Raw genomic sequence first — 25551 nt, 5'->3', positions numbered from 1 at the left:
ATGCTGGCTCTTTGGGTTGCTTTCCTCGTCCTCCTCTGCCATGCAGCCTGGTCCCCTTCAGTGGATGGAGCCCCCCACACTGCCACCCCCAAAACTCTGCCCAAAAAGCCTTCCAGCACCCCTGCCACTGCCAGCCAGAGCACAGCTCTGCCCAGAGTTGCATCCACCATCACTGCCTCCCCTTCCACTTCCAAGAGCCAACAGGTCAGGGGCACAGTCAACCCCAGGACCACCTTTCCAGCCACTCTGAAGACCACAATGAGCCCCAATCTCCGAAAGGGCTTGGAAGAGCCCCTTACCACCACCAGCACCAAGTGGACACAGCTCTCCACGGCAAAGGCGGCCGACAAGAAAGGTACCCTTTTGGCACAGGAGCATCAGTTGTGGATGCGTGGGTGTCTGTGGCCCTGTGACTTGAGCTTTGCTAGCAATGTTGGAGGGAGTGCATGGGGATGTATTTATTTGTTTAAGTGTGCACTTGGGGGGGATGTGCAGTTGGAAATCTGATCATGTGTATTTGGGGAAAAAATGGAAAGGAAAGTAAACACTAAGCTTATTAAGACTATAGTTTTTTTGTGGGTTTTTCGGGCTCTGTGGCCATGTCCTAGAAGAGTTTATTCCTGACGTTTCGCCTGCATCTGTAGCTGGCATCTTCAGAGAAAATCTTATTAAGACTGATTCTGCACTACAAAAATAATGCAGTTTGACACTGCTTTAACTGCTATGGTTGAATGTGATGGGATTCTGGGATGTATAGGGTCACCGTAAATTGGAAAAGACTTGAGGCACACCACAACCACAAATTCTTCTGACAACACAACAGTCTACAAATCTCAAGGTCCCATAGGATGTATCCATGGTTGTTAAAGCAGTACCAAACTGCATTATTTCTACAGTGCAGATTCAGCCTAAGACTGATCCAGTTATCAAGGAGAAAGAGTGTAAACATATGCTCACAGAGTTACATGATAACTGCATAATGCCACCTCATTAGTAAATTGTGACATTGTAGAACTGATTATGCAAAAACCTATTGTGTGTAATGTGCACATGCATGCATAATGTGCGTTGCACATCAGATGTTGCAATGTGCGATACACAGTGTGCAGTGGGACTGCATATGCAACTCTGCTTGCAAAGGCTTGAACTGAATATGGCCATGGTGTATTGGACAAAAATGTCCAGCTGCTTCTATAGGGGAACGTACTCCTGTGAAAGTCACCAACAGGATTCTGGCCAGTGGGTTTATTGAACACCTAGACAATGTTCACTAAGCTTGGCATTCTGTTTCCAACCAAACTGCCCAAATTTTATTTAAACTCCTTCCCCCTTTACCCTCGTTTTTCCCACCTTCATCTGTGGGCAAGTAACCTTTTGGTTGCTTCCTTGGAAATGACTTTGGAGAACAAGTTGAGTTGGAATCCCAAAATCCAGAATACTCCAAAATTCAAAATTGTCCACATGGGTGGCTGAGATAGTGACACCTTTGTTTTCTGGTGGTTCAATGTATACAAACTTTGTTTCATGCACACAGTTATTAAAAATACTGTGTATAAATTTTTTTCAAGCTATGTGTATAAGGTGTATGCAAAACATAAACGAATTTCATGTTTAGACATGGATCCCATCTCCAAGACATCGCATTGTGTGTGTGTATGCCTTCAGGTAGTTTCTGATTTATGGCAATGCTAAGGTGACCCTATCATGGGGTTTTCTTGGCAATGCTAAGGTGACCCTATCATGGGGTTTTCTTGGCATGATTTGTTCGGAGGTTTACTATTGTCTTCCCTTGAGGCTGAGAGCATGTGAGTTGCCCAATGTCACCTAGTGGGTTTCATAGCTGAGCAGGAATCGAACCCTGGTCTCCAGCATCAATATCCAACACTAAACCACTACACCATGCTGGCTCCTCATATCTCATGAATATGCAAATATTCCAAAATCTTAACAACTCCAAAATCCCAAACACTTTTGGTCCCAAACATTTTGGATAACGGAAACTCAACCTGAACCTTTGTTTTGGTGCCTTGGCCCTCCCTTGAACCCCGCATTTCTTTTCGCCTGGGGACAGAGTTGTGCAGTTCGAAGTTGTGCAGAGTTGTGCAGTTATTTAAAAATAATAAACTGAGCTGTAAGTCAACATGACCTCAACACAGTGTAGATATCAGCATGTGGAGATACATCGCAACAGCACTACGCAACCCGCACATGGAAAAGCAACATTGCACCACACGTGCCAGTGACTGGCTGCTGTTGTGCAATGTGAAACCACAATATGCACTCCATGACTTTCTTGTGAATAAAACTGCGCTTTGATGTCAGCAAACTACATCTTTGGCACTATGGCTGATGTGTAGCACAACTTATGCACGTGTAGCTCACTAGCAGCATGCAAGCCCTGGTGTAACAGAGGCCACGCATCAGTTTTTCTAAAATAGGAGATTATCGCACTCCCTTTCTCTCCAGCCTCAGCAAGGGCTGAAACTTTTGAAAACAGGTGTTATCGCACACCTATGTGCCCAGTCCAGAGGCTTTGCTTACCCGATCTTGGCATCCCGTACCCAATCTGTACTTCTCTGGCACTTTTTGAAAGAACGTGAGTTTCTTTCAAATTTAAATAATAATGATGATGATGAATTTATTTCTTACCCACCTCTCCCTAAGGTTCAAGTCAGGGCACAAAACAGATTAAAACACCTAAAACGATTTTAACACCTTTAATCAAAACACATCAACCTAGAACACATTAAAAGTATCCAATATACAATTTAAAACATATCAATTTAAAATCCATAGTTTATAATCTACTGTATAGTCCTGCTGGAAGAGATAGGTCTTTAATGCTGTTTTAGACAACATGTTTAGCTGTCCAATTTCTCCCAGCAGGTTATTACACAATTTGGGAGAGGCTGATGAAAAAGTCCTTTGAGTGACAGTTGCCAGTCTAGTCCTGGTCAATTGAAGTAAATGTCCCCCAGAGGACCTGATTGTAGGGGACAGATTATATGGGAGGAGGCATTCTCATAGGTAACCTAGACCCTAACCCAGTGATGGTGAACCTTTTTGAGGCCGAGTGCCCAAACTGCAACCCAAAACCCACTTATTTATTGCAAAGTGCCATGTCCCTATGGCTTTCTAGTAACAAACTCTGGCAAACTCTCTGCTGGGACGATGGCACATGTGCCCACAAAGAGGGCTCTGAGTGCCACCTCTGGCACGCGTGCCATAGGTTCGCCATTACTGCCCTAACCTGTAGGGCTTTAAAGGTAAGAACCAACATTGTACTTTGCCTGCAAACTAAATGGCAGCCGGTGGAGTGATTTTAATATCGGTATGATATGCTTATTCTTAGATGTCCCAGCGATCAATCTGGCTGCCATGTTTTGAACTGATTGAAATTTCCAAACTTGGTACAAAGGTAGCCCAATGTACAACACATTGCAAAAGTCGAGGCTTGAGATTACCAGCGTGGGCATTGCTATCTTAACTCTTCCAGTTCTAGGAAGGGGCGCAGTTGTTGTATCAGCCAAAGAGGACAATAAACACTCCTGGCTGTAGTATCTATCTGGGATGACATTTGGAGAGATGGATCCAGGAGACTCCCAGCTGCAAATACAGACTTTCAAGAGAAGCAAAACCCAGCTTTGATTCTTGAGATGGAAGGGGTGCAAGTCAGTTTTTCCTACTCAGAGCATCAAGTCAACTCTCCTGCCAATAACTACATATTAAAATCACTCCACTAGCTGCCAGTTAGTTTCTGGGCAAAGTACATGGTTTAAAGCCTACTGCGCCCCTACATGGTTTAAAGCCTACATGGTTTGGGTCCAGGTTACTACAGGATCTTCTGTCCCACCCTTAGCCTCCTTAGGAAAGCCTTGCATCGTGCAGGTTTCTTGCAGGCTCCCACGCTGCAGCTGGAGATCTAGATTGACATCACTTTGCTCTGCATTTCAGCTCCTTGCTCAACTCAGAGGTGGAAGGAAGGCGGCTGGAGTTGATGGAGCCGAGCCAAACCAACACAGAGGGATCACTGTTTCAGGGGAGCGGGGCTTTTGCATCCTGTTCCACAGCATGTTAACGGGCCTGCTGTGATGCAATGTGGGAGGGAGTGCGAGTTCTGGTCGAGGAAGAAGAGAAACCAGTTCCTCTATTAGTCTGCAGGGAGGAATGGCGCTAAGGAGAACTTGATCCAAGAGGTGCTTCCCATGTTGCCAACCCTCTTGCAAAGAATGCTAGGTCAAAAATTATGGAGAATCATCCAGACTCTGAGGCTCAGACCTAGGGGCAGTACTTCGTGGGGTCATTACATGTTGTTGTTGTTGTTATTGTTGCGTGCCTTCAACATTAGGAAGAACACACCCTCAGTTGAAAGGGTTGGCGGGACAGATTTGGAGGGATGTCATATTGAGGATGGAGGAAGTTTCTTTTCTGCTGCTGGTCTGTTTCATTCAACATTCCTGCTTTCCTTGAACTGAGCATATCTTCAAAAGCTACCAATCTAGCACCTAAGGGCATCTCATCTCCATCTGCAATGCATACTTCCCCTCCCCACCACCACCACACACACCTCCTGTGGGTGTTTTGTGCTTTGTGTTCCTGCCATCTCTCCAGCCTCATTGAATCATAGGAGTTTCTCACACGAAGGAGATCGGGAGCTTATCCCGTGAATATCTCGGAAAAATTGCGTAATTACGGAAAATTATTTCACACGTACAAAACCCGCCATTAAAATGGTCTCAAAGAAGCATTAACATGCATCTTTTTACTTTCAGGATTTCAGCAACAATGCGTTTCTGAATTTCTATTTGTGCAATTGCATGCGATAATCATTTGCACAATTACTCGCCATTTTCGCTTTACTTGCAGGATGCTTTAAATACGCTTTAATCTTTCTTTAATTCCGAAATTAGCCCCAGGGTGATAAAACTCCTATAGAGGTGGAAGAGACCTCAAGGGTCATCCAGTCCATTGCTCTGCATTCTCGTCTCTGGAGCAGCAGAAAACAAGCTTGCTCCATCTTCAATCAGACAGCCCTCCAAATCTGTCCCTAGCCAAACGTTTCACTATTACATATGCCCAGAGAAGGAAGAAACGATGACCTGTTTCTGTGCTTTTTGCTTTCCTCCAGCCTTGAAAAAAACTGTCCGGGTGAAAGTAATCAAGAAAAAGGTCCTGAAGAAGAAAACCAAGCCTTCCATCCAGGAAATAATGGCAAAAAAGGCATCAGGTACGTACTTGGACTCTCATCCCACTATTATGGGAGTTGCTGGAAGAGACGGGCTGAGCCCCGAAACCTTCCATTCGGGTCTCAGCACAGCTACACATTTGTTCCATAACACAAGCATCCAATCTGTAGCTGCACTGAGACCCAAATTAAGAGCTTTCCAGATGCTTTGGACTACAGCACCCATCTTACCCAAACAACACATCTGGGGGGCTCTGGAGGCAGCATTGAGGGAGGCTTACACAAGACATATGCTGCATCTGCAATACAGAATTAATGCAGCTGAACACTGCTTTCACTGCCGTGGCCCCATTTTGTGAAATCCTGGGATTTGTAGTTTGTAGTGGCACCAGAGCTCTTGGACAGAGAAGGCTAACTCTCTCACCAAACTACAAATCCTAGGATTCTACAGCGTTGGTCCATGGCTATTAAAGCGGCATCAAATTACAGTGTATGTCTGATGTACATCCCGCAATACACCAGCACTCTTTGGCAAAGGAGGAGAAAGCCCTTGTATAACTACAGATCCCAGGATTCTGTAGGATGGAGCCATGGCAGTTAAAGTGGTGTCAAACTTCATTAATTCTGCAGTGTAGCTGCACCCTTAATGGGAGTTTTTTGGCCCTCAAAGAATTTTGGATTCCAGGTGTATGCAAGGTGCTGTTCCAAAGAGTATTTGGTGCAGTGAATTTCCAGTCAGCCTCCTTTCTAACTTGGGTTGTGTGAATGGTCCCTTTCTCTGTGCTTCACATTCAGTGAAAACCATCCATCTCTTGCCCCCATTTCCAACCAGCCAACTTAAAAATGCAGACCTTTTGCCTGGCTCTGTCAGGTGCCCAGGGAGGAATTGTCCTGCCAACATTTGGCCTGGCCGCAGTGCCAGGAGAACAAACAAATGCAAACCTCTTAGTGCCACATTAAACCTCAAAAGCCCAAGGAAAAATAACAAGAGCCAGCTTTCCAAGAATAACCCGAGGAAGTCCAAGCAAAGGCTTCCAGGAGTTTGGAAATCCAAGGTCCCCTTTATGTAAAAAAGAGAAATAAGAGGGCACCACAGTGCCAGTGTGTCTTCTTAATGCAAGGCCTGTTTTGTACAGAGGGGCAAAGAAGGAACCCAGGCAAGAGAGTCTGCTTGAGTTTTAGACCTTGAAAAAGTCCATTGTGTTGGACTACAGCTCCCAGAACACTAGCAAGCCCAAAAATGGATTTTCCTATGGTGAGATCTGTAGTATTTAAGGGCTCTGTCAAAATGCTTAAGAGTTGGACTCGTGATTGCTTTGTTGTTGTTGTATGCCTTCAAGTCATTTCTGACTTATGGTGTTTTCAAGTCCACTCTGACTTATGATAAACCTCTCCTACTGTTTTCTTAATGAAATTTCTTTGGAACTTTTCTTGGCACCAGAGTTTTGGCGACCAACCCAACCCTCTGCCATGCAGGAATACACAACTAAAACACTCTTCCAAAATCCCCATCCAACCTCTATTTAAAGACCTCCAAAGAAGGAGAACCCATCATGACTTGGATGAAAGAACAGAGGGCATGCTTATCAAATTTGCAGATGACACAAAATTAGGAGGATCAGCTAATGCCCCAGAGGAGAGGATCAAGATTCAAAATCACCTGAATAGACTAGAAAGCTGGGCTAAAATTAACAAAATGAATTTCAACACGGAGAAATGTAATGGGCTACACTTAGGCAGAAAAAATGAAATGCATAGATACAGGATGAGGGACACCTGGCTTAAGGAGATTTATACATGTGAAAGGGATCTAGGAGTCCAAGTAGACCACAAGTTGAACATGAGTCAACAGTGTTAAGGGCAGCTAAAAAGGCCAATGTGATTTTAGGCTGCATCAATAGAAGTGTAGTGTATAGACAGATCATTGGAAGTCATAGTGCCACTCTATTTTGCTCTGGTCAGGCCCCACCTGGAATATTGTGTCCAGTTCTGGGCAACACAATTCAGAAAGTATGTGGAAAAACTGGAGCCATGAGTCCAAAGGAGGGCAACTAAAATGGTGAAGGGCCTGGAAACCATAAAGCCTTATGAGGAGAGAGTTAGGGAGCTCTGTATGTTTAGCTTGGAGAAGAGAAGGTTAAGAGGGGATATGATAACCCTGTTGAAATCTTTGAACAGATGTCATATTGAGGAGGGAACAAGCTTCTTTTCTGCTGCTCCAGAGAATAGGACACAGAGCAATGGATGCAAGCTAAAGGAAAAGAGATTCCACCTCAACATGAGGAAGAATTTCCTGACAGTAAGGGCTGTTTGACAGTGGAACACACTCCTTCCTCAGAAAATGATAGAGTCTCATTCTTTGGAGGTTTTTAAACAGAGGCTGAATGTTCATTTGTTGGGGGTGCTTGGATTGTGTATTCCTGCATGGCAGATCAGGCTTTGACTGGATGGCCCTTGGGGTCTCTCCCAGCTCCATCATTCTATGATTCTATTTTCACCTTTGGAGGCAGTTCACTGTCAGCTAGTTCTTTCAGTAAAGATGTTTAGTCCTAACGTTTAAGCAGAATCCCTTTTCTTGTAACGTGAGAGGCTGCTTCTGCCTTATTCCCCAGATGTGCTTGTTCTGCAGAATTCCTCTAACATCTGCTGTGGGGAAAGGGATTAGGGGCCCCAGAAAAGCTGTCTCCTGCCAGTGTCCTCCCAGAGCGCTTGGCTGAACTTCTCATTCCTTCTCTGCCCAGGATTTCTCTGTCTGGTGCCCTGACTCAGGCAAGACTCATGTGAGAAACAGCTGTGTGGTTTCCACTTCCTATGACAATTGAAGGCACAGGCAGAGGGGCTTGCAGTTCGGATCTCTTTCAATTTCCATGTAGAGTGTTGTTGTTGTTGTTGTTAACAGCTGTCAAGTCAGCCTCAACTTGTGGTGGCCCTATGAATGAGAGACCTCCAAGTCACCCCATCATCCACAGCGCTGCTCAGTTCTTGCAGACTGCAGGCTTTCTTGATTGAATCTATCCATCTGAAGTTCAGTTTTCCTCTTTTCCTGCTGCCTTCTGTCTTCGTAAGCACTATTGTCTTTTCTTATGAATCATGTCTTCTCATGTATGTCCAAAGTACATACAAAGGAAATCAGTTTAGTCATCTTTGGTTTCTAGGGAGCGTTCAGGCTTGATTTGTTCTAGGAACCGTTCATTGGTCTTTTTAGCCATCTATAGTGTCCACAGAACTCCTCTCCAGCCCCACTTTTCCAATGAGCTGATTGTCATCCTTTCTTCACTGTCCAGCTTTCATCCTTGATAAAAGGATCCATGGATACAGAGGGCTGACTGTATATTTAAATTCAATAGGGATTGGGTTCTGCTGGATATTTTCACTTTAATTCAAGGCTCTGAAAGGATCTGCCGCTGGGAATAGACCAAGGGACCAAAGGTTTCAGATCAAAAAAAGCCCTGCCTCCGTGTCATATGATTGCTTTTGTTAAAAGGGATTCATCACTAATAGAACTCATATCTAATAGTGGTTAGACCTTGCAAATGGAGTTTATCACACGGGACGGATCAGATCCCATGCAGAAACTGGATTTAAGACTGGAAAAAACCTGCAAAAGCGGGTAGCTTTTCAGATGACATTTGGAGTTAAGAAAGAAGAAAAGACCCACAAAAGTGGATTGTTTTTCAGATGATGTTAGCCTTAATGAGAATTAATGCAACACTATCCTAAAAAGAAACTAAACCAAACCCACTCCTTTTTACTTTCGGAAAATGTCACATTAATGTCACATTAACCCCATCGTGCATGAAAAACTACCCACTTTTGTGGGTTTTCTTCCGGTTTTTAAATCCCGTTTCTGCATGGGATTTTTGCAGTTTGCCCCCGTGTGATAAACTCCAATGTTACTTTGGGGGAGAACTTTAGGAATTGCCAAGCATGAAAGTAACTATCCCAAGCTTTCTGGAAGTGTTATGAGACAGAACAACTGTGAGGCTGCAGGATATCTTGACAACTATTGATACTACGCCTGCCTGAACATCAGTGCCATGAAATAAGCCAAGCCCTCAGGATAAATATTGTGAATGAAGGTAGTTGTGCCGTGCATTTGGGTTTAAAGCTGCAGGGTTGCCAACTCTTTAACTGCCAAGGGCTCCTGCGCTTTCAAAAGCAGCCTGACGCGCTATAATTTTTCCTGGCATGGAAGAGAAGAGAAGCAGAAAGCTTCCTCAGATGAATTTCTGATTTTGCTGAGCTTTTAAAAATCTGGAAGCAATGCCAGTTGGCAAGTTTGCCACCCAGAACCAGGAGGGCTGGAGCCGCCGGAGGCCTTGCTCTCAACCACAAAAATCCAACACGGCCAAATTTTTTCACAGTCCTTTCAGCCGGCTAATTTTGTATTTTATTTTTTTAATGGTACAACAGCTTTATATTTACAGTCGGCAAAATAGGGCAAGCGAGGGCCTACTTTGCAGGGTTGTTGTGAGAGCGGATGCAAATACAGAAGAAAGAAAAGGAAATGCAACTGGGCAGCTGAAATCTGAAGTTACAAAGGGGACAGAGAAGCAGCAAGCGCTGGCTGAAAGTTCCTCCTCTTTACAGCTTCAAAGGATATACACATTTTGGATTTCTACACATCGGAGGGGGATTCTGGGAGTTGTAGTCCAAAAGCGTAACTATGTCAGGCTCTGTGGAGAAGGTGTGTTGGGCTGCAACTCCCATTATCTCTAGCCAGCAAAATCAGTGATGAGGGGTGATGGGAACTCCAGTCTTCATGGTCCTCTTTCTTTGGCATCCACCAACCTCCCTAGATGAGGTTGGTGTAGTGGTTTGAACATTGGACTATGACACTGGAGAACAGGGTTCGAATCCCCGCTCGGCCATAAAACCCACTGGGTGACCTTGGGGAAGTCACACTCTCACAGCCTCAGAGGATGGCAATGAGAAACCTCCTCTGAAGAAACCTGCCAAAAAAAGTCCCAATATAGAACCTATCCTGGGGTTTTCTTTAGAGGGGGCTTGGCTTTGCCATCCTCTGAGGCTGAGAGAGTGTGACTTAGGGTTGCCATAAGTCAGAAATGACTTCAAGGCATACAATAATAACATCTGTGGGTATGAACCCACTTACGCTCACCATCAGCTTAGCTTGAGTTGTGAAAGCCATTGTGACACACTGGTTTCAGCATTGGACTATGACTCTGGAGAACAGGGTTCGAATCCCCACTCGGCCATGAAACCCACTGGCCTTGGGCAAGTCACACTGTCTCAGCCTTGGAGGATGTCAATGGCAAACCCCCTCTGAAGAAATCTTGCCAAGAAAACCCCACTTTAGGGTCAGCATAAGTCAGGAAAACTGGAAGGCACATAACAACAGCAACAACAACAACCCTGCCTGGAAACTTTTGCACCAGCCAACATTGATGTAAAGATGCCAGAAAATAAATGTTTGCTTCTTCTTAGGGGAGACCAGGTAACTCAAAGAAGAAAGGCGAGGACTTGAATAATTTGCTGGTCTTGTTTTGCTCCCTGTCTCACCCTTTTCCCCATCCTCTTCCTCCACCTTCTCAATCCAGAATGCCCTCCGCTAGGACTGGAGTCCCTAAGGATACGGGACTCCCAGCTGCGTGCCTCCAGCAGCAAACGCGACGGACTCGGTCCCCACCGTGGACGCCTCAACATCCAGGTGAAGCCTGCCTTGCCCTGTCCTCATTCGCTATTATGGGGAGCTAAGCTTGGGACCTGTGTCTCTTGCCTTTCCTTTCCATCAGTGGCATCACCTGGGGAGTGTGGGAGGTGTAGATTGCATTGGGTGAAATGTCCCTTTCACGCACCCCGTGAAAACGGAGGCTCGCGCATATTCAAGCCCCATATCAGAATGCATAAAGAATGAAATACTGAAAACCAAAAATGATAAAGGCAAATTTACAGAAGTTTGTTAGCGTAAATATTTAAGGTACATTACACAAAGGATCTACGGGAAGTCAAAACAGACCTTCACGATAACTTTATGATATTCTTACTTAAAATTAACTGGTTATACTATGATACGCTCAAGTGCAAATACTGTAAGATGTGATCATGGGTTTTATAAAATGAAAATAAAGTTATTTTGTGGGGGTTTTGGGTTATGTGGCCATGTTCTAGGAGAGTTTCTTCCTGACGTTTCACCAGCATCTGCTAGAACATGGCCACATAGTCTGAAAAACCCACAAAAAACTATGGATGCTGGCCATGAAAGCCTTCGACTTCATAATGAAAATAAAGTTCTTTTAACATAGAATAAAAAAGAATTCTGGGAATTGTAGTTCATTGTGGCACCAGAGGTAACCAACCACAGTTCCCAGAATTACATAACATTGAGCCAGGGCAGTTACAGTGGTGTCAAATCAGATTATTTCTGCAGTGCAGTTGAGGTGACCGTCTGCCTAAATCTGTAGATGAGTCAAGCAATTATCCCAGTGACCCATTTGCTGATGCACCTACCTTCTCACCAAAATCCTCCTTCCACTGGAACCACATCCAGTTGTGCTAATTTCCTAAACCTGTGTGTTTGTGTTCCTCTAGTCTGGCATCCACGATGGCGATTTCTACGATGGCGGCTGGTGTGCCGGGCACAAGGACAAGAAACAATGGCTGGAGTTTGATGCCCGGCGGCTGACCCGTTTCACTGGGATCATCACTCAAGGGCTGAACTCCATCTGGACGTAAGTGCCCAGGAGTGGCTGTCATGGGGAATCTGTTTTGGGGTTTAGTCAGAACTTGAAAGATTTTCTCTGTTGGGGAAATCCCAACAGTAAAAAGATGCATGATAATGTTTCTTTGTGACCACTTTAATGGTGGGTTTTGTGCGATATCATGTGAAATCATTTGTCATAATTACATGATTTTTCTGGGATATTCACTGGATAAATTCCCAATCGCCTTCGTGTGGTAAACTCCTAGGAATCTATGCTTATTATGGTTACATATGAATTCCTGACAGTAAGAGCTGTTCAACAGTGGAAGATGGTGTCCTGGGGAGTGGGAGCGTCTCCTTCTTTGGAGGTTTTCAAACAGGCGGGATCGCCATTTGTCACAGCGAGGGCTTGGATAGTGTATTCCTGCATGACAGAATGGGGTTGGACTGGATAGTCCTTGGTTTCTCTTCCTACTCTGTAATTTTGTGAACCTGTGATTCTTTGGAAACCCACTGGATGGCCTTAGGTCAGACCCTCTCAGCTTCAGAGGAGGACAATGGCAAGCCCCCTCTGAACAAATCTTGCCAATAAAAAATAGTCACCTTAGGGTTGCCATATGTCAAAAACAACTTGAAGGAACATAAAAACAAGATTCCCAATGGTTCAAGCTTCTTCTTTTTCCCCCTGCCAGGTATGACTGGGTGACCTCTTACAAGATCCAGTTCAGCAATGACACCCATCGCTGGCAGCCTTGCAAGAATGGGAGTGAAGAGGTGGTGAGTTCAGGGGGGACTCAATGCATCAATGGGGATTCAATGCAAGATGCCAGTTCTGACCAGAAGGAATTATTGGCATGTGGGACAAGCTGGCATTGAGGGTCCTTTCATGCTCCCCAGTCACAGCACTATGGACCCATTTTGGATAGCAACAGAGAAATAGTACTCTCAGAGTCTGGAGAAGGAAGGAAGGAAGCAAGCAAGCTCTCTTGGGACCACATACTCGATGAACCAACTAAGGTTTTAGTGGATTAACTGGTGGGGTTGTGGGTTACGAATGCACTTGCCTATTTTAAAGGCTGTTTTTACCATGCGTTGTGTAATAATAGAACATTCTTAGGATATATAGTATTACATTCAGGTTGAGTCTCCCTTATCTGGAATTCCAAAAAACTGAAATATTCTGAAATCCAAAATTATGGGTGGCTGAGACAGTGACACCTTTGCTTTCTGAGGGTTCAATGGACATAACGTTGCACAAACTTGCACAAAATTATTTGAAATAGTGCGTATAAAATGATCTTTGGGCTATGTATAAGGTACATACAAAACATAAATGAGTGTCATGTTTAGACTTGGGTCCCATCTCCAAGATATCTCATTAGGTATATGCAAATATTCCAAAATCTAAAGAAAATCCAAAGTATTTCTGGTCCCAAGCATTTCAGAGAAGGGAGACTTGTAATAATGTTCTTGAAGGTGACTTTTCTTTCCAATTAAGATATCCTTAGGTACTACTTTGACAGGACTCTGGAAGAAAAGGGTTTGAAACCCCACCATGGAAACCCATTGGATGGTCTTGGGCAGGTCACACTCTCTCAGCCTCAGAGGAAGGCAATGACAACCTCCTCTGAACAAATCTTGTCAAGAAAACCTTAGTAAAAGATCTTCACGGGGTCATTCCCACTGCAATTTACCCCGAATTGCAGATCAGGGTATATGACCCTTGTTCCCACTTGTAATGACTTCAAAGCATACAATGACAACCACTTTGACTTTCCCTTGGAAACCATGAATATAGAAAAAATAATTTTTAATGCTCTTACTGTTAAAGTTGACTTTCTCACAATCCCTAATTCTTTCCAAATTCTGGAAGCATTGCCTATGAATGGCCAATCTTACATAGTCCAAAGTATAACATTGGGAGCACCATCCTTCTATTCCCCCTTTCCCACCCTGCCAGGCTGCTGTTCCTCCCTTAATAAGAATAAAATAACAATATAAACAGTGCAGCTAAGCTGGATCTTGGCACCCTGCAGGATAAAATCAACAATTCAAGGTACCATAGGGTTACGTCAAGCCAACCAAGGGGACATTAACAGCTTCTGCCACTCTTGCCAAGGGAAACTCAGTGCCTGTCTGCAACCCAACAACTCTGTTTTGCTTCCTCTTAGAGTAGCAGCCAGACATGATGCCCTTCATAAGCCCTGGCAGAAATTGGGTACCGGCACGATCATAGCAGGTCATTGGTTCTTGCTATCTCCATCTTGGCACATAGGCCTTTTGCTCCCTGCTTTGACCACAGATCCCTGCTTTGGACATAACACAGCGGGCAAGACAAATGGCAACCCACCCAGAGAAGGAGATGAAGGGCGAGGGTGTTGAAGGAATGACAGCAAGGTCAATGCTGATTTTAGGAATCTAGGGGTGTGTCTACAGTGTAGAAATAATCCAGTTTGACACCAATTTAACTGCCATGGCTCCATCCTACAGAATTCTGAGATTTGTAGTTTGGTGAGGTGCCAGAACCTTTATGAGCAGAGAAAGCGAAAGACCTTGCAAAACTACAAATCCTAGGATTCCCACAGATGGAACTAGAGCACTTAAAGTAGTATCAAACTACATTATTTCTACAGTGTAGATGCACCCTAGGCTACCTCCACGATCACAGCAAGAAAAAGACTCCAACAGCCTCCAAAGCAGCACCTTCCACTGCCAAATAGCTCTCACTGTCAGCAAGTTCTTCCTAATTTTTAAGCAGAATCTCTTTTCCTGGAGCTTGCATCCATTGCTCCATGTCCTCTTCTCTGGAGCAGCAGAAAACAAGCTTGCTCCATCCTCAATATGACAACCCTTTAAATATTTAGGCACAGTTATCATGTCACCCCCTAACCATCTCTTCTTCAGTCTAAACATCCTCAGCTCCATAAGCTTCTTCTCGTAGGGCATAGTTTCCACTGAACATTCATCTGTTTCTGAGATTTATATCCTGCTTATTATCGAATGAGCCCTGAGTAAGATGCAAGGCTCTCTTCTTCTCTATTCCATTCCAACCCTGCAAGGTAGGTCAAGCTGAGAGGCCCTGCATCATCCAGTGAGTTTCACATATTGGTGTGGAGTAGAACTGGGATCTCCTAATTCACTATCCAACACTCTCCACTCGACCACAATCCCTCACTTAGGCAGCATCTTCACTGAAGAAATAATGCAATTTGACATCACTTTAACAGTCATGGCTCCACTGTACAGAATCCTGGGATTTGTAGTTTCTTGTGACACCAGAGCTCTACAACAGAGAAGTCTAAATATCTCACAAAACTACAAATCACAGAAGTCCATGGCATTGAACCATGGCAGTTAAAGCAGTGTCAAACTGCATTAATTCTGCCCAGAATCAGACTCTGTTTTTGACATATCAGTTTGTGTTCATCTGATTTTGTTCTCTTTCTCTTGAATTAGGTATTCCCTGGAAATAAAGACCCTGAGACCCCAGTCCTCAACCTGTTTCCCGTCCCAGTGGTGGCTCGGTACCTCCGTATTAACCCTCAAACCTGGTTTGAGAATGGGACCATTTGCCTTAGGATGGAGGTCCTGGGTTGTTCTGTGCCAGGTAAGTCCTTGCAACTGAACCTTGCTTTTCATTGAGCACAACCTACATCACACCCACAAGCATTTCACAGATTAAAACTGGGACACATGTAGCTGCGCAACATCAGCATTTGCTCAAGACGATCGTCAAAGAAAGAATTTAGTAATAATAATAATAATAATAATAATTTTTATTATACAAGAAAGATGTAGGTAAGTTATGCAAAGTAGGAGAGAGTAACTGAAGTAATGAAAGAATGCAGACGAAGTTACAAGAAACAAGGCGAATGCAAAGTTGGGGAGTGCAATGATAGGGTTAGGACAGGGGAGCGATCCCATCCCTGTCCCGTCTGCGTATGGTAATCTCCTGAATCTCAAACAAGACTGATATTTGAGGCTGCCTTAGCAGGTTCACATTTAGGGCAAAACATGCCCCAAAGCAGTTTCTGGGATTAAGGTGTAGTTTTTAGAAGGGAATAATGGAACTGGAAGTCAGCAAATGGTTGGGCAATCACCTTGAATGTCCCTGGTTTGGACTTCTGTTCATGTGTAAAGACCAGGTCTATGGCCCACCATCACTTCTATTATGAACTGGATTATATAGATTCTGATCTTGATGGATCTCACCCAGCTAAGTGCCTTGGCTTCTCCTATGTTGAGCCTGGCAGATCTCCGCATCACAGCTAGTTTCCTGACCTCTTAGCTACCTGCCTAAAACATCCTTTCTGATATCGATTTGATATCTGAAAAGACGGGGTGTGGAGGGGGGCTAGCCCTTGGGGTAACATTGGGAAAGGCAAAATTCTGCCCCTTCTTCTTCTTTTCCCCCTCCTGAGTTAATGGCATGCAAACTACTTTTGCAGATTGAACTCAGTATGCAGCAACTGAAACAAGTCAAGATGAAGGGTGAAAGTGGGGCCAAGGCAGAACTAGATTAAAATCTAAAGAATTTAAGAACGTACCGTATATACTCATCTATAAGTCTACCTCATGTAGAAGTCGAGGGCAGATTTTGGGGCCAAAATGATGGATTTTGATACAGCCCATGGATAAGTTAAGGGTAAAACTTAGGGGCATGTAATAGGTGATCTAAAGGATGAAGCGAAGGAAAACAATGCCAAAGAGCTTGCAAAATTCCATCAGGAATAAGTGTTTTTGCTCACTCTAAAAGCTGGTGCCTCCAGGACAAATCATGCTCTTGTCTTTCACCAGGGAATGGTTCCTTTTTTAATATTATATATAATAGTTAAAATACATCACTTACTTTGACCCATGGATAAGTTGGCTCAGGTTTTTCTGGTCCACTTTTTTGACTAAAATTTCTAGACGTATACATGAGTATATACAGTAAACTTAAGAACTTAACGTTAAGAACTTAAAGGACTAAAGAACTTCAAACCAAAAAATGAAAGAACTTTAAAAACCAAATTAAATAAAAACACATTTACAAAAGTTTACTTTTAACTTTCTTCTCGCTTTCTTCTTTCCAGACCCCAATAACATCTATTTGTGGGATGATCTGCCGGTGACCAATGATAAACTAGATTTCCGGCATCACAACTACAAAGACATGAGGAAGGTATGGCACTTCTGCAGCTTTGAAAAAAGGACAAGGAAGGAAACATGATACAGAATCCCAAAATTGTAGCACTTTTCTCTTGTCTCTTCTTCTGGGATTCAACGATAGAAGCTTGGTTGGCTTCTAATTTCTAATTTCAGACTGACATCCGAAATTCTGGATTGCCAGACCTCAGGATGTATATTTATTTCATTTGTGTGTTTCTCATTTGTTAGCCTTTATGTTTTCTCTTTAAATATCATGCGCTCTGCCGCTGTGGCTGGCACATAACACAGGCCTGCAAAAACACTTTTTTGCATTAACACTTTTTTTCTAAAAAAACAACAGCGTATATGCTGTTTTTACAGGAATTTGGCTTTTTAAATCCAAAAATGACCTCAGACTTGCTCCATCACATACAGCTTTTTCACAACTTGCCTTGAAGTATCTGTGTTGAAAATATATGACTGCATGAAATAAGCCTACAAAGAATTATCCTGAAGAGAGTAAGAAAGGGGTTAAAATCTCCTAATAGACTTTCAAAACACTTTAAGGGTGCATCTACACTGTGGAAATAATGCCGTTTGAGCCCATTTTAACTGCCTTGGCTCCTTCCTACAGAATCCTGGGATTTATAATTTGGAGGTTAAAAACCTTAGAAAACTGTAACTCCCTGGATTCCATAGGATGGTGCTATGTCACTTAAAGTGGTGTCAAACTGCATTATTTCTACAGTGTAGATGCACTCTAAGGAAAGAATTAAAATCTTCTAACAGATTTTCAAAACATTTTAATTAGCTGATATGAAACACAAAATTCTGTTTAATGCTTGCAAACAGAAATTCCACTGGAACATCGTGGTTCACACTTAATCAAAGCTGAGTAACAACTGAATTGAAAAATATACAGCATTTGAGAAAGACCTCTATGTGGGATGGCATCCCTCTTGTGGTTTTCATATTCACCCATAAATACATTAAATTCAGCTACAATATTGAAATTTTTCACCAGAGGCTTATGCAATGTATCATCATGTTTAATAATACTAATAATACCCCTTGTAAGATCCATAGGGTCTTCCCAAGGTCTCAGGGTTTGGGCCCCAAAATCTCAAGGCTTTGGATACATCCGACTTGGCAACTCTAAACAAAGGGATAATGCGCCATGCCAGCCCCTAAGGACTCCTTTGCAATTTTCGTTGGACTCTTCCAGCTTAATTTGCACAGAGAAATGCTTCTGGAAGGTAGATTTAAAAAGAAGGTTGACTCACCTTGGACTCTTGCATAGATCAGGAAAGTGATGGAAATGTAGCAACTGATGTGTGAAATTTCCCTTTTTGCAGCTGATGAAGAAAGTGAACGATGCATGCCCCAACATCACTCGGGTGTACAGCATTGGGAAGAGCTACCTGGGCCTGAAAATGTACGTCATGGAGATTTCGGACAACCCTGGGCAGCATGAAGTAGGTCAGTGATAACCAAGCAGCCCTGTTCCAGTCAATTCTGCAAAAATAGCAATTCTGCAAATGCCTCTGTTTTGGTCGTCTTAATAAATTATGCCATACTAGATACTATTTTGGACTACAATTCTCAGAATCCCGCAACCAGCAGGCAGGCTGAGAGATTATGGGGGTTGTATCCAAAAAAGTAACTTTCCCCCAGCTCTAATAACCACTCTACCACAAAGAGAGGCTTGAGCACTGGTATTTCTCCTTTAGCAAAGGAAAGGATAGACTAAAGAAGGTGCCAAGAGTACTATCCGGAAAGCCTACCTTGGTGCTCTCTCTCAATCTTTTTCCGCCTCGCAGGGGAGCCAGAGTTCCGCTATGTGGCCGGTATGCATGGCAATGAAGCGCTTGGACGGGAGCTTCTGCTCAACCTGATGGAATACCTCTGCCATGAATACAAACAGGGCAACCCTCGCATCCAGAGGCTGGTCACCGAGACCCGGATCCATCTCTTACCTTCCATGAACCCAGATGGCTATGAGACGGCTTACAAGCTGGTGGGTTGAATAGTCACCCAGGGGATTAGAGACTATCTATTTGTTTGTTTGTTTGTTTGTTTCATTTGTATGCTGCCTTTCTTCCAGAATGGACCTAAGACAGCCAACACATAAAAACATTTTTTTAAAATTGCAATAAAATTAAAAACAATTAAAATCATCTGAGAACAGTATAAAATCACATAAACGTATACAAAATTTAAAAGCATGACTTGAAGGAGAACTCACTGGAGCTTGGAAAAATTATTCTTATTCTTATTATCTCCCTGGCCTGAATCCTGCAGGTTGATCCCAGCTGAAAAGCAGTGGGGTCCTTGGTTTGCGTCCCCCGGTGCAGTAACTCATGGTTTAATCCCTGCTATTGACCTCCTCCCATATCGCACCATACAAAATCCTTACTAATGTGTTTTTCTGCTAATGTTACTTGTCAGTTGTAATTCCCATGTATCATTGAATGTCAATCATGGTAATAGTTGTGACGTAAAACACCTAGCACCCTTAAAATTAGATGTTTAAATTACAATATAATATGCACAGAATAAATGTGTTTACATAGACTTGGGCCCTAAACAGACTGGCGATAAACACCAGCATCGGGGCAGAGTGGGCGTGTGGCAACCACACACCGCATCCCCCAACTCTGCCCCATGCCAGTGTGACGCCATGCACCCCACCACATGGCAGGAGGCATCACAGCATTCCTTTGGCGCAGTGTGCACACACACTGCAGCAAAGGAGCGCCGAAAAGCCACGGCACCGGCAGCTAATGCGCTCTTTATGTGGCACAAAAAGGAGCCACGTTTTACAGCTTCTTTGTGTGCCATGGACCTGCCGGGTTGGGGGCATGGAGTGTGGTTGTCGCGTTCCTGATCCAGCAAGGAAAGGGGAGGCGTCCTGCCAGCCCTTAGAATAGGGGTCATCTGTAAAGCCTCATAGTTTCATGAGGTTAAAATGAAAATTTAGTAAAATGTCATGTTTTTAAAGAAAATTTTGAAAATTAAAAAGTATTTTTCACCCTTTTAAATTTAATGTTTAAGGTTTAATTATTATTTAAAAAAAAAACACCTTGGGGTCCTTCCTTTCTCCACCCACTAAGCCTCACCCCACTCATACCATCCCTTCAGCATTTAATGGCGCACAGGCAAATGCCACAGCCCGTTTCTGCCATAAAGCAGATGTTTGAGGAGCAGTGGTTTCACCCCAACTTGGAGTGTTACCTGGTACATCCACACCCCTTGCACCCCCCTAGTGATAGCCACTACCCTTGGGTTTGGTTCCAGGAACCCCACCCCCCCAAGGATACCAACATCTATGGGTACCCAAGTCCCATTATATACAATGACATAGTAAAATGATGTCACTTATGGATGGATGGATGGAAGGAAGAGACAAGAAGACTGGTGGGAGCCAAGAATGCACTGTGAGAAGAAAGGCAGGAGATCAAGACTTGTGTCAAGCTTGCAATGATCCATGCAGTCACATCACTTCTCTCCTCTCTGGGCAGGGCTCTGAGCTGTCCGGCTGGGCCATGGGCCGATGGACATATGAAGGCATTGACCTCAACCACAACTTCGCAGACCTCAACACTGCCCTGTGGGATGCGGAGGACAACGACATGGTGCCCCACAAGTTCCCCAACCACTACATCCCTATCCCAGAGTTCTACACATTTGCTAATGCCACGGTGAGTTCGGTACAGCCAGGAAAATCCTGGTAGCCAGCAAATTGATGACTTCGGTTATTCCAGATTTCTGGGGATGCATCTACACTGTAAAAATAATCCAATGTGACACCAACAACTATAGATCCAGCCTACAGAATCCTGAGATTTCTAGTTTGGTGAGGCACCAGTCCTCTTTGGCAGAGAAAGCTAGTGACATGGTAAAACTACAAATCAGCAGATTTCATGGGGGGGGGGGGTCATTAACATGTTTTTACTGCGACTATGCAAATAATCTCTCTTACATATTCGCAATTTGTTGTTCACACTATAGAACTGCATCTCTGCACATCTTTGCGATTTCGCTTGCTCATAGCTGTCAGCACTCGAATGAAGATGGAGTCAGTGATGCATATGTGTTTGAAACATGTTCAAGACATGCAGAGTTTTAGCCCACATTCATTACATGGAGGCATTTCTTTCTCCATTTCCTCCAACATGGCTGCTTATGTTGTTTGGCTTGGCTCGAGTGGGGTGAAAAACGGGTGAAAAAGTGAAAACAATCCATCATTATTTTTTTTCCTGATGTCCTCCTTCTCCCTCTCTGTCTCTCAGGTGGCCCCAGAAACTCGGGCCGTCATAAGCTGGATGCAGCGCTACCCGTTCATGCTCAGCGCCAACCTGCACGGAGGGGAGCTGGTGGTAACGTATCCTTTCGACATGACGCGCACCTACTGGAAAGCCCAAGAGCTCACGCCCACAGCCGACGATGCCGTTTTCCGCTGGCTCGCCACTGTTTACGCCACCTCGAACCTGGCCATGCTGGATGATGACCGTCGGCTTTGCCACTACGACGACTTCATGCGGGAAGGGAACATCATCAACGGGGCCAACTGGCACACCGTGCCTGGAAGTAAGCAGACTCCCGTAGTGATTCCTGACCTCTGGAATGAGGGGATGAAATTTAATCTGAAATTTAAATGAGGTATTCAAGTTGCCAAGCCCTTGCCACATAAAAGGTTGAGCAATGAGGCATAGTGGTTTGAGCATTGGGCTAAAACTCTGAAGACCAGAGTTTGCTTCCCAGCTCAGCCATGAAACCTACTGGGTGACCTTAGGCAAGTCACACACCCTCAGAGGATTATTATTATGTGAAGTTGAAGGCTTTCACGGCCAGCATCCATAGTTTTGGGGTTTTTTTTAGCTATGTGGCCATGTTCTAGAAGAGTTTATTCCTGATGTTTTGCTGGCATCTGTGGTTGGCATCTTCAGAGAATGCTGGCATGGAAGAGATTGGGGTATATGTCAGGGTTTTTCCCAGCAGACAATGGACCACTAACTAAGAAAACATGAATCCTCCTTGCATATCCTCCCACCCTGAGGCCTTGCCACATATATATACACACACACACACACACACACACACACACACACACACACACATGGAATTTTGCCAGCACAGCCCATAGCTAGTTAGGTGGAAGGAAGCAGAAGCGTCCCCTCACCTGGATAACCCTGCCAGAAGACATTGGTCTTTAATGCTCTTTTAAAGTCAGGCAGCATATTGAGCTGTCAAATCTGTTCCAGCAGCTCTTTCCGCAGGCTCTGGGTGGCTGAAGAAAAAGTCCCCTAGCAGACAGTTGCCAACCTAGTCCTGGATGACTGGAGTAAATGTCCGCCAGAGGACCCAAGTCTATTGGGGGGGGGGATTATATGGGAGGAAGCTGTTGAGGGTCTGCGTTGGGATTAAACCATCCCTTGCTCTGTGTTGTTGCCAGTGGTCTCTCCTTTCCCACCTCAGGTATGAACGACTTCAGCTATCTTCACACAAACTGCTTTGAGATCACAGTTGAATTGTCCTGCGACAAGTTCCCTCATGAGTCGGAGCTGCCCCGAGAATGGGAGAACAACAAGGAATCTCTCTTGCTCTACATGGAGCAGGTAGGAGGAATGGCTGGAGCTTTGAGGATCAGATTGCCACCATCCTGGGCATCTGGAGGTGCAAGATGGCCATATGTCCTCCTTTTCCAGGACATGCCCTACATTGAAACCTTCTGTCCAGGAGGAATTCCAAAACATCCTCCATTTTGAGCATGACTAAAAAGCCCATTAACTAACATTTGCTGTTTCCCTTGGCGAAATGTGTCTCCTTGGCAGACTGTCCTTGCTACAAATTGGAAGATAGGCTGGATCCTTCTAAAGTTTCTTTTCCTATAAGGAGCAGCAGGCATGACTTGCACCCAGAGCCCAGGGCACCTTTGTTCCTCAGAGAGGAAAAGGACAGCAAAGGTGTTAGGCAATGGGCTGCTTCAAGACATTATGCAGAGGGGGTTTTCCCCCTTAATTTCAGCACAGTGGACCTATGAAAGGAATAATTTAAACGTAGGTTTGGTCAACAGTTTGTAGGCACTAAAGTACAATTTTAAGCATTTGCCTTGCTCTGAGTTCTATAAGTGACCTTGGCAACGCCTTCAGGAGAAAGGCGGGATAGAAATTGAATAAATGATAAATAAAATAATAACAAGGTGACCTTGGGTAAGTTACACTCTCTCAGCCTCAGGGGATAGCAATGGTAAATCCCCACTGAAGAAACTTCCCAAGAAAACCCCATAAGTTGGAAAGAACTTGAAAGCACACAGCAAGAACACATATGTAATATCGCTCTGAATAAGCCCAAAGAAATGAATTTATATTAGTGTTTTTAGCTTGCATAGTGTCCTACATTTTTCTTAAACATCCTGCATTTTGCTTTGTCTTTCGGGGTTAAGAGATCTGGTCACCTCTGGAGGTGACCCATTCTTGCTGTGAAATTTTCAGCTCAGAGGCTGCAGGTAGCCTTCCAGGCTGTTTTTGCAGCCCCCAAATCCAGTGGATCACCGTTTTCTGGCCAAAAACAATAATGAGTGGCCTCTTCTGGATTCATCCTGGAGTCGGAAATAACCTTTAAAAAGGGTCACAGCATACCCCTGCATTGTTTAATTTGGGTTTTATTTGGCATTTAGCAAAGATTCGAAACTGCAGAAATAATCCAGTTTGAGACTGCTTTAACTGCCCCGGCTCAGTGCTAGGGAACCTTGGGAATTGCAGTTTGTTGTGGCACCAGAGCTCTCTGACAGAGAATGTCTCACAATACTAGTTTCCAGAACTCCCTAGCATTGAGCCAGGGCAGTTAAAGCGGTCTCAAACTGGATTATTTCTGCAGTGTGTTTTTGACGAAAGTATCTGGGGACCACAAAGGGTTCTGAGGAAGAAAATTGGCCCCTGGACCTGCTGATGTTGACCAAATGGCATCAGAGTTTCTTGTTCATTCCCCCCACCATATTTCTGGCTGTATCCATGCTTTAGAATTTTACCTGGCAGAAGAGAAGGCTAAGAGGTGATATGATAGCCCTGTATAAGTATTTGAAGGGGTGTCACATTGAGGAGGGAGCAAGCTTGTTTTCTGCTGCTCCAGAGACTAGAACACAGAACAATGGATGCAAGCTCCAGGAAAAGAGGTTTCACCTCAACATTAGGAGGAACTTCCTAAGAGTAAGAGCTGTTTGATAGTGGAACTGGAATGCACACCCATGGAGTGTAATGGAGCCTCCTTCTTTAGCGGTTTTTAAACAGAGGCTGGATGGCCATCTGTCGAGTATGCTTTGATTGAGAGTTCTTGCATGGCAGAATGGGGTTGAACTGGATGGCCACTGGGGTCTCTTCCAACTCTATGATACTATGATTCCCTTCCAGTAATGCACTAACCCAACATATCCTTACAGACCCGCAGGGGAATTAAGGGGATAGTCCGAGACAAAGACACCGAAGAAGGCATTGCAGATGCCATCATTTCGGTAGACGGCATCAACCATGACATCAGGACAGGTAAAATAAAACCCAATCTGTCCATTTTGTGTCCCATTGGCAGGGTGTTATCCAAAGGAAGGCAGGCTGGGGGATCCCCACCATACCAGCATCTCTTAAAAGTTGGGTAATTTGTTTAGCTCAGGAAGCTTATTAGTGGCTGGATAACTTGAGGATTATTTGCACCTGCGTATACCAGTACTAACTGAGAAGGACTCAAATTTGGGTGAATCACAAACGTTTTTATTCAGAAATATGCAAGGGTTCAACCAAAGGTATGATAGTACCACCTTAGTAATTCAGTAATTCAAGGGTGATAAATCCCATCCTGGAGAGGTGACCATGGAAAGCGGGATTTGACTCAGACTGGGGTCTAACAACTACTGAGAAAACAACCAAGAAAGATCAAAGAAGAAAGTGCAAAGATAGGCTTACTGTGCAACATAAATGTCCGTCTTTTCTTCACTATCCCACAGCTTTTGATGGTGACTACTGGCGCCTGCTGAACCCGGGAGAGTACGAGGTCACGGCTGCAGCTGAGGGCTACCACCCTGTTACCCGGAACTGCCGGGTCTCTTACGAGGACAACCCTACTATTTGCGACTTTCGCCTGACCAAGACACCCAAGCAGCGGCTGCGGGAAATCCTGTCCAAAGGCGGAAAGGTCCCCAAGGACTTAGTTTTGCGCCTGCGTCAGCTTCGGCTGCGCAAACTGCGAGCCCAGAGACGAGCCCAGTGAGTGGCAAAGTACTTACCCAGAATTTCTCCAGTGCAAAGAAAGTGGCATTGGGAGCCTCCTCCCCTTATCGCAGCAGCTTCCTTCCTCAAACTGAGCAGACATGCCAATGGTCAACAAATAATGATTCCTATACTTTGGGAAAAAGCAGGAACAGTTGTGCACAGGTTGAATCCAATTTCTCTAATTCTTTGCATCCCATCCAAAACTGCTGCCTCTCTCTGCAAGTAGTTGCGAACCCCTAGTAGTAGCTGCTGCTTACTGGAAGAAGAGAGATGGCATCATTTTAGACAGTGAAAATGCAGCTGGTCTGGGC

At 44.3% G+C, this 25551-nt stretch overlaps 1 protein-coding gene across 1 annotated transcript; it reads left to right on the top strand.

Annotated features, from left to right (window-relative positions):
• On the top strand, nucleotides 1-25551 carry LOC149313289 (putative carboxypeptidase X1). The gene is made up of 14 exons (XM_089527144.1): nucleotides 1-355; nucleotides 5129-5227; nucleotides 10747-10856; nucleotides 11738-11877; nucleotides 12542-12626; nucleotides 15306-15456; nucleotides 16925-17013; nucleotides 18335-18458; nucleotides 18800-18996; nucleotides 20501-20680; nucleotides 21272-21569; nucleotides 22458-22597; nucleotides 24418-24520; nucleotides 24976-25551. The coding sequence occupies exons 1-14, from the start codon at nucleotides 1-3 to the stop codon at nucleotides 25236-25238; spliced, it is 2334 nt and encodes a 777-aa protein (XP_089383270.1). The 3' UTR covers nucleotides 25239-25551.

The sequence above is a fragment of the Sceloporus occidentalis genome, unplaced genomic scaffold, assembly GCF_023333645.1.
Source record: "Sceloporus occidentalis isolate IW3139 unplaced genomic scaffold, rSceOcc1.0.p SCAF_5, whole genome shotgun sequence".
Taxonomy (NCBI): Eukaryota; Metazoa; Chordata; class Lepidosauria; order Squamata; family Phrynosomatidae; genus Sceloporus; species Sceloporus occidentalis.
This window is presented reverse-complemented; position numbering and strand designations above follow the sequence as displayed.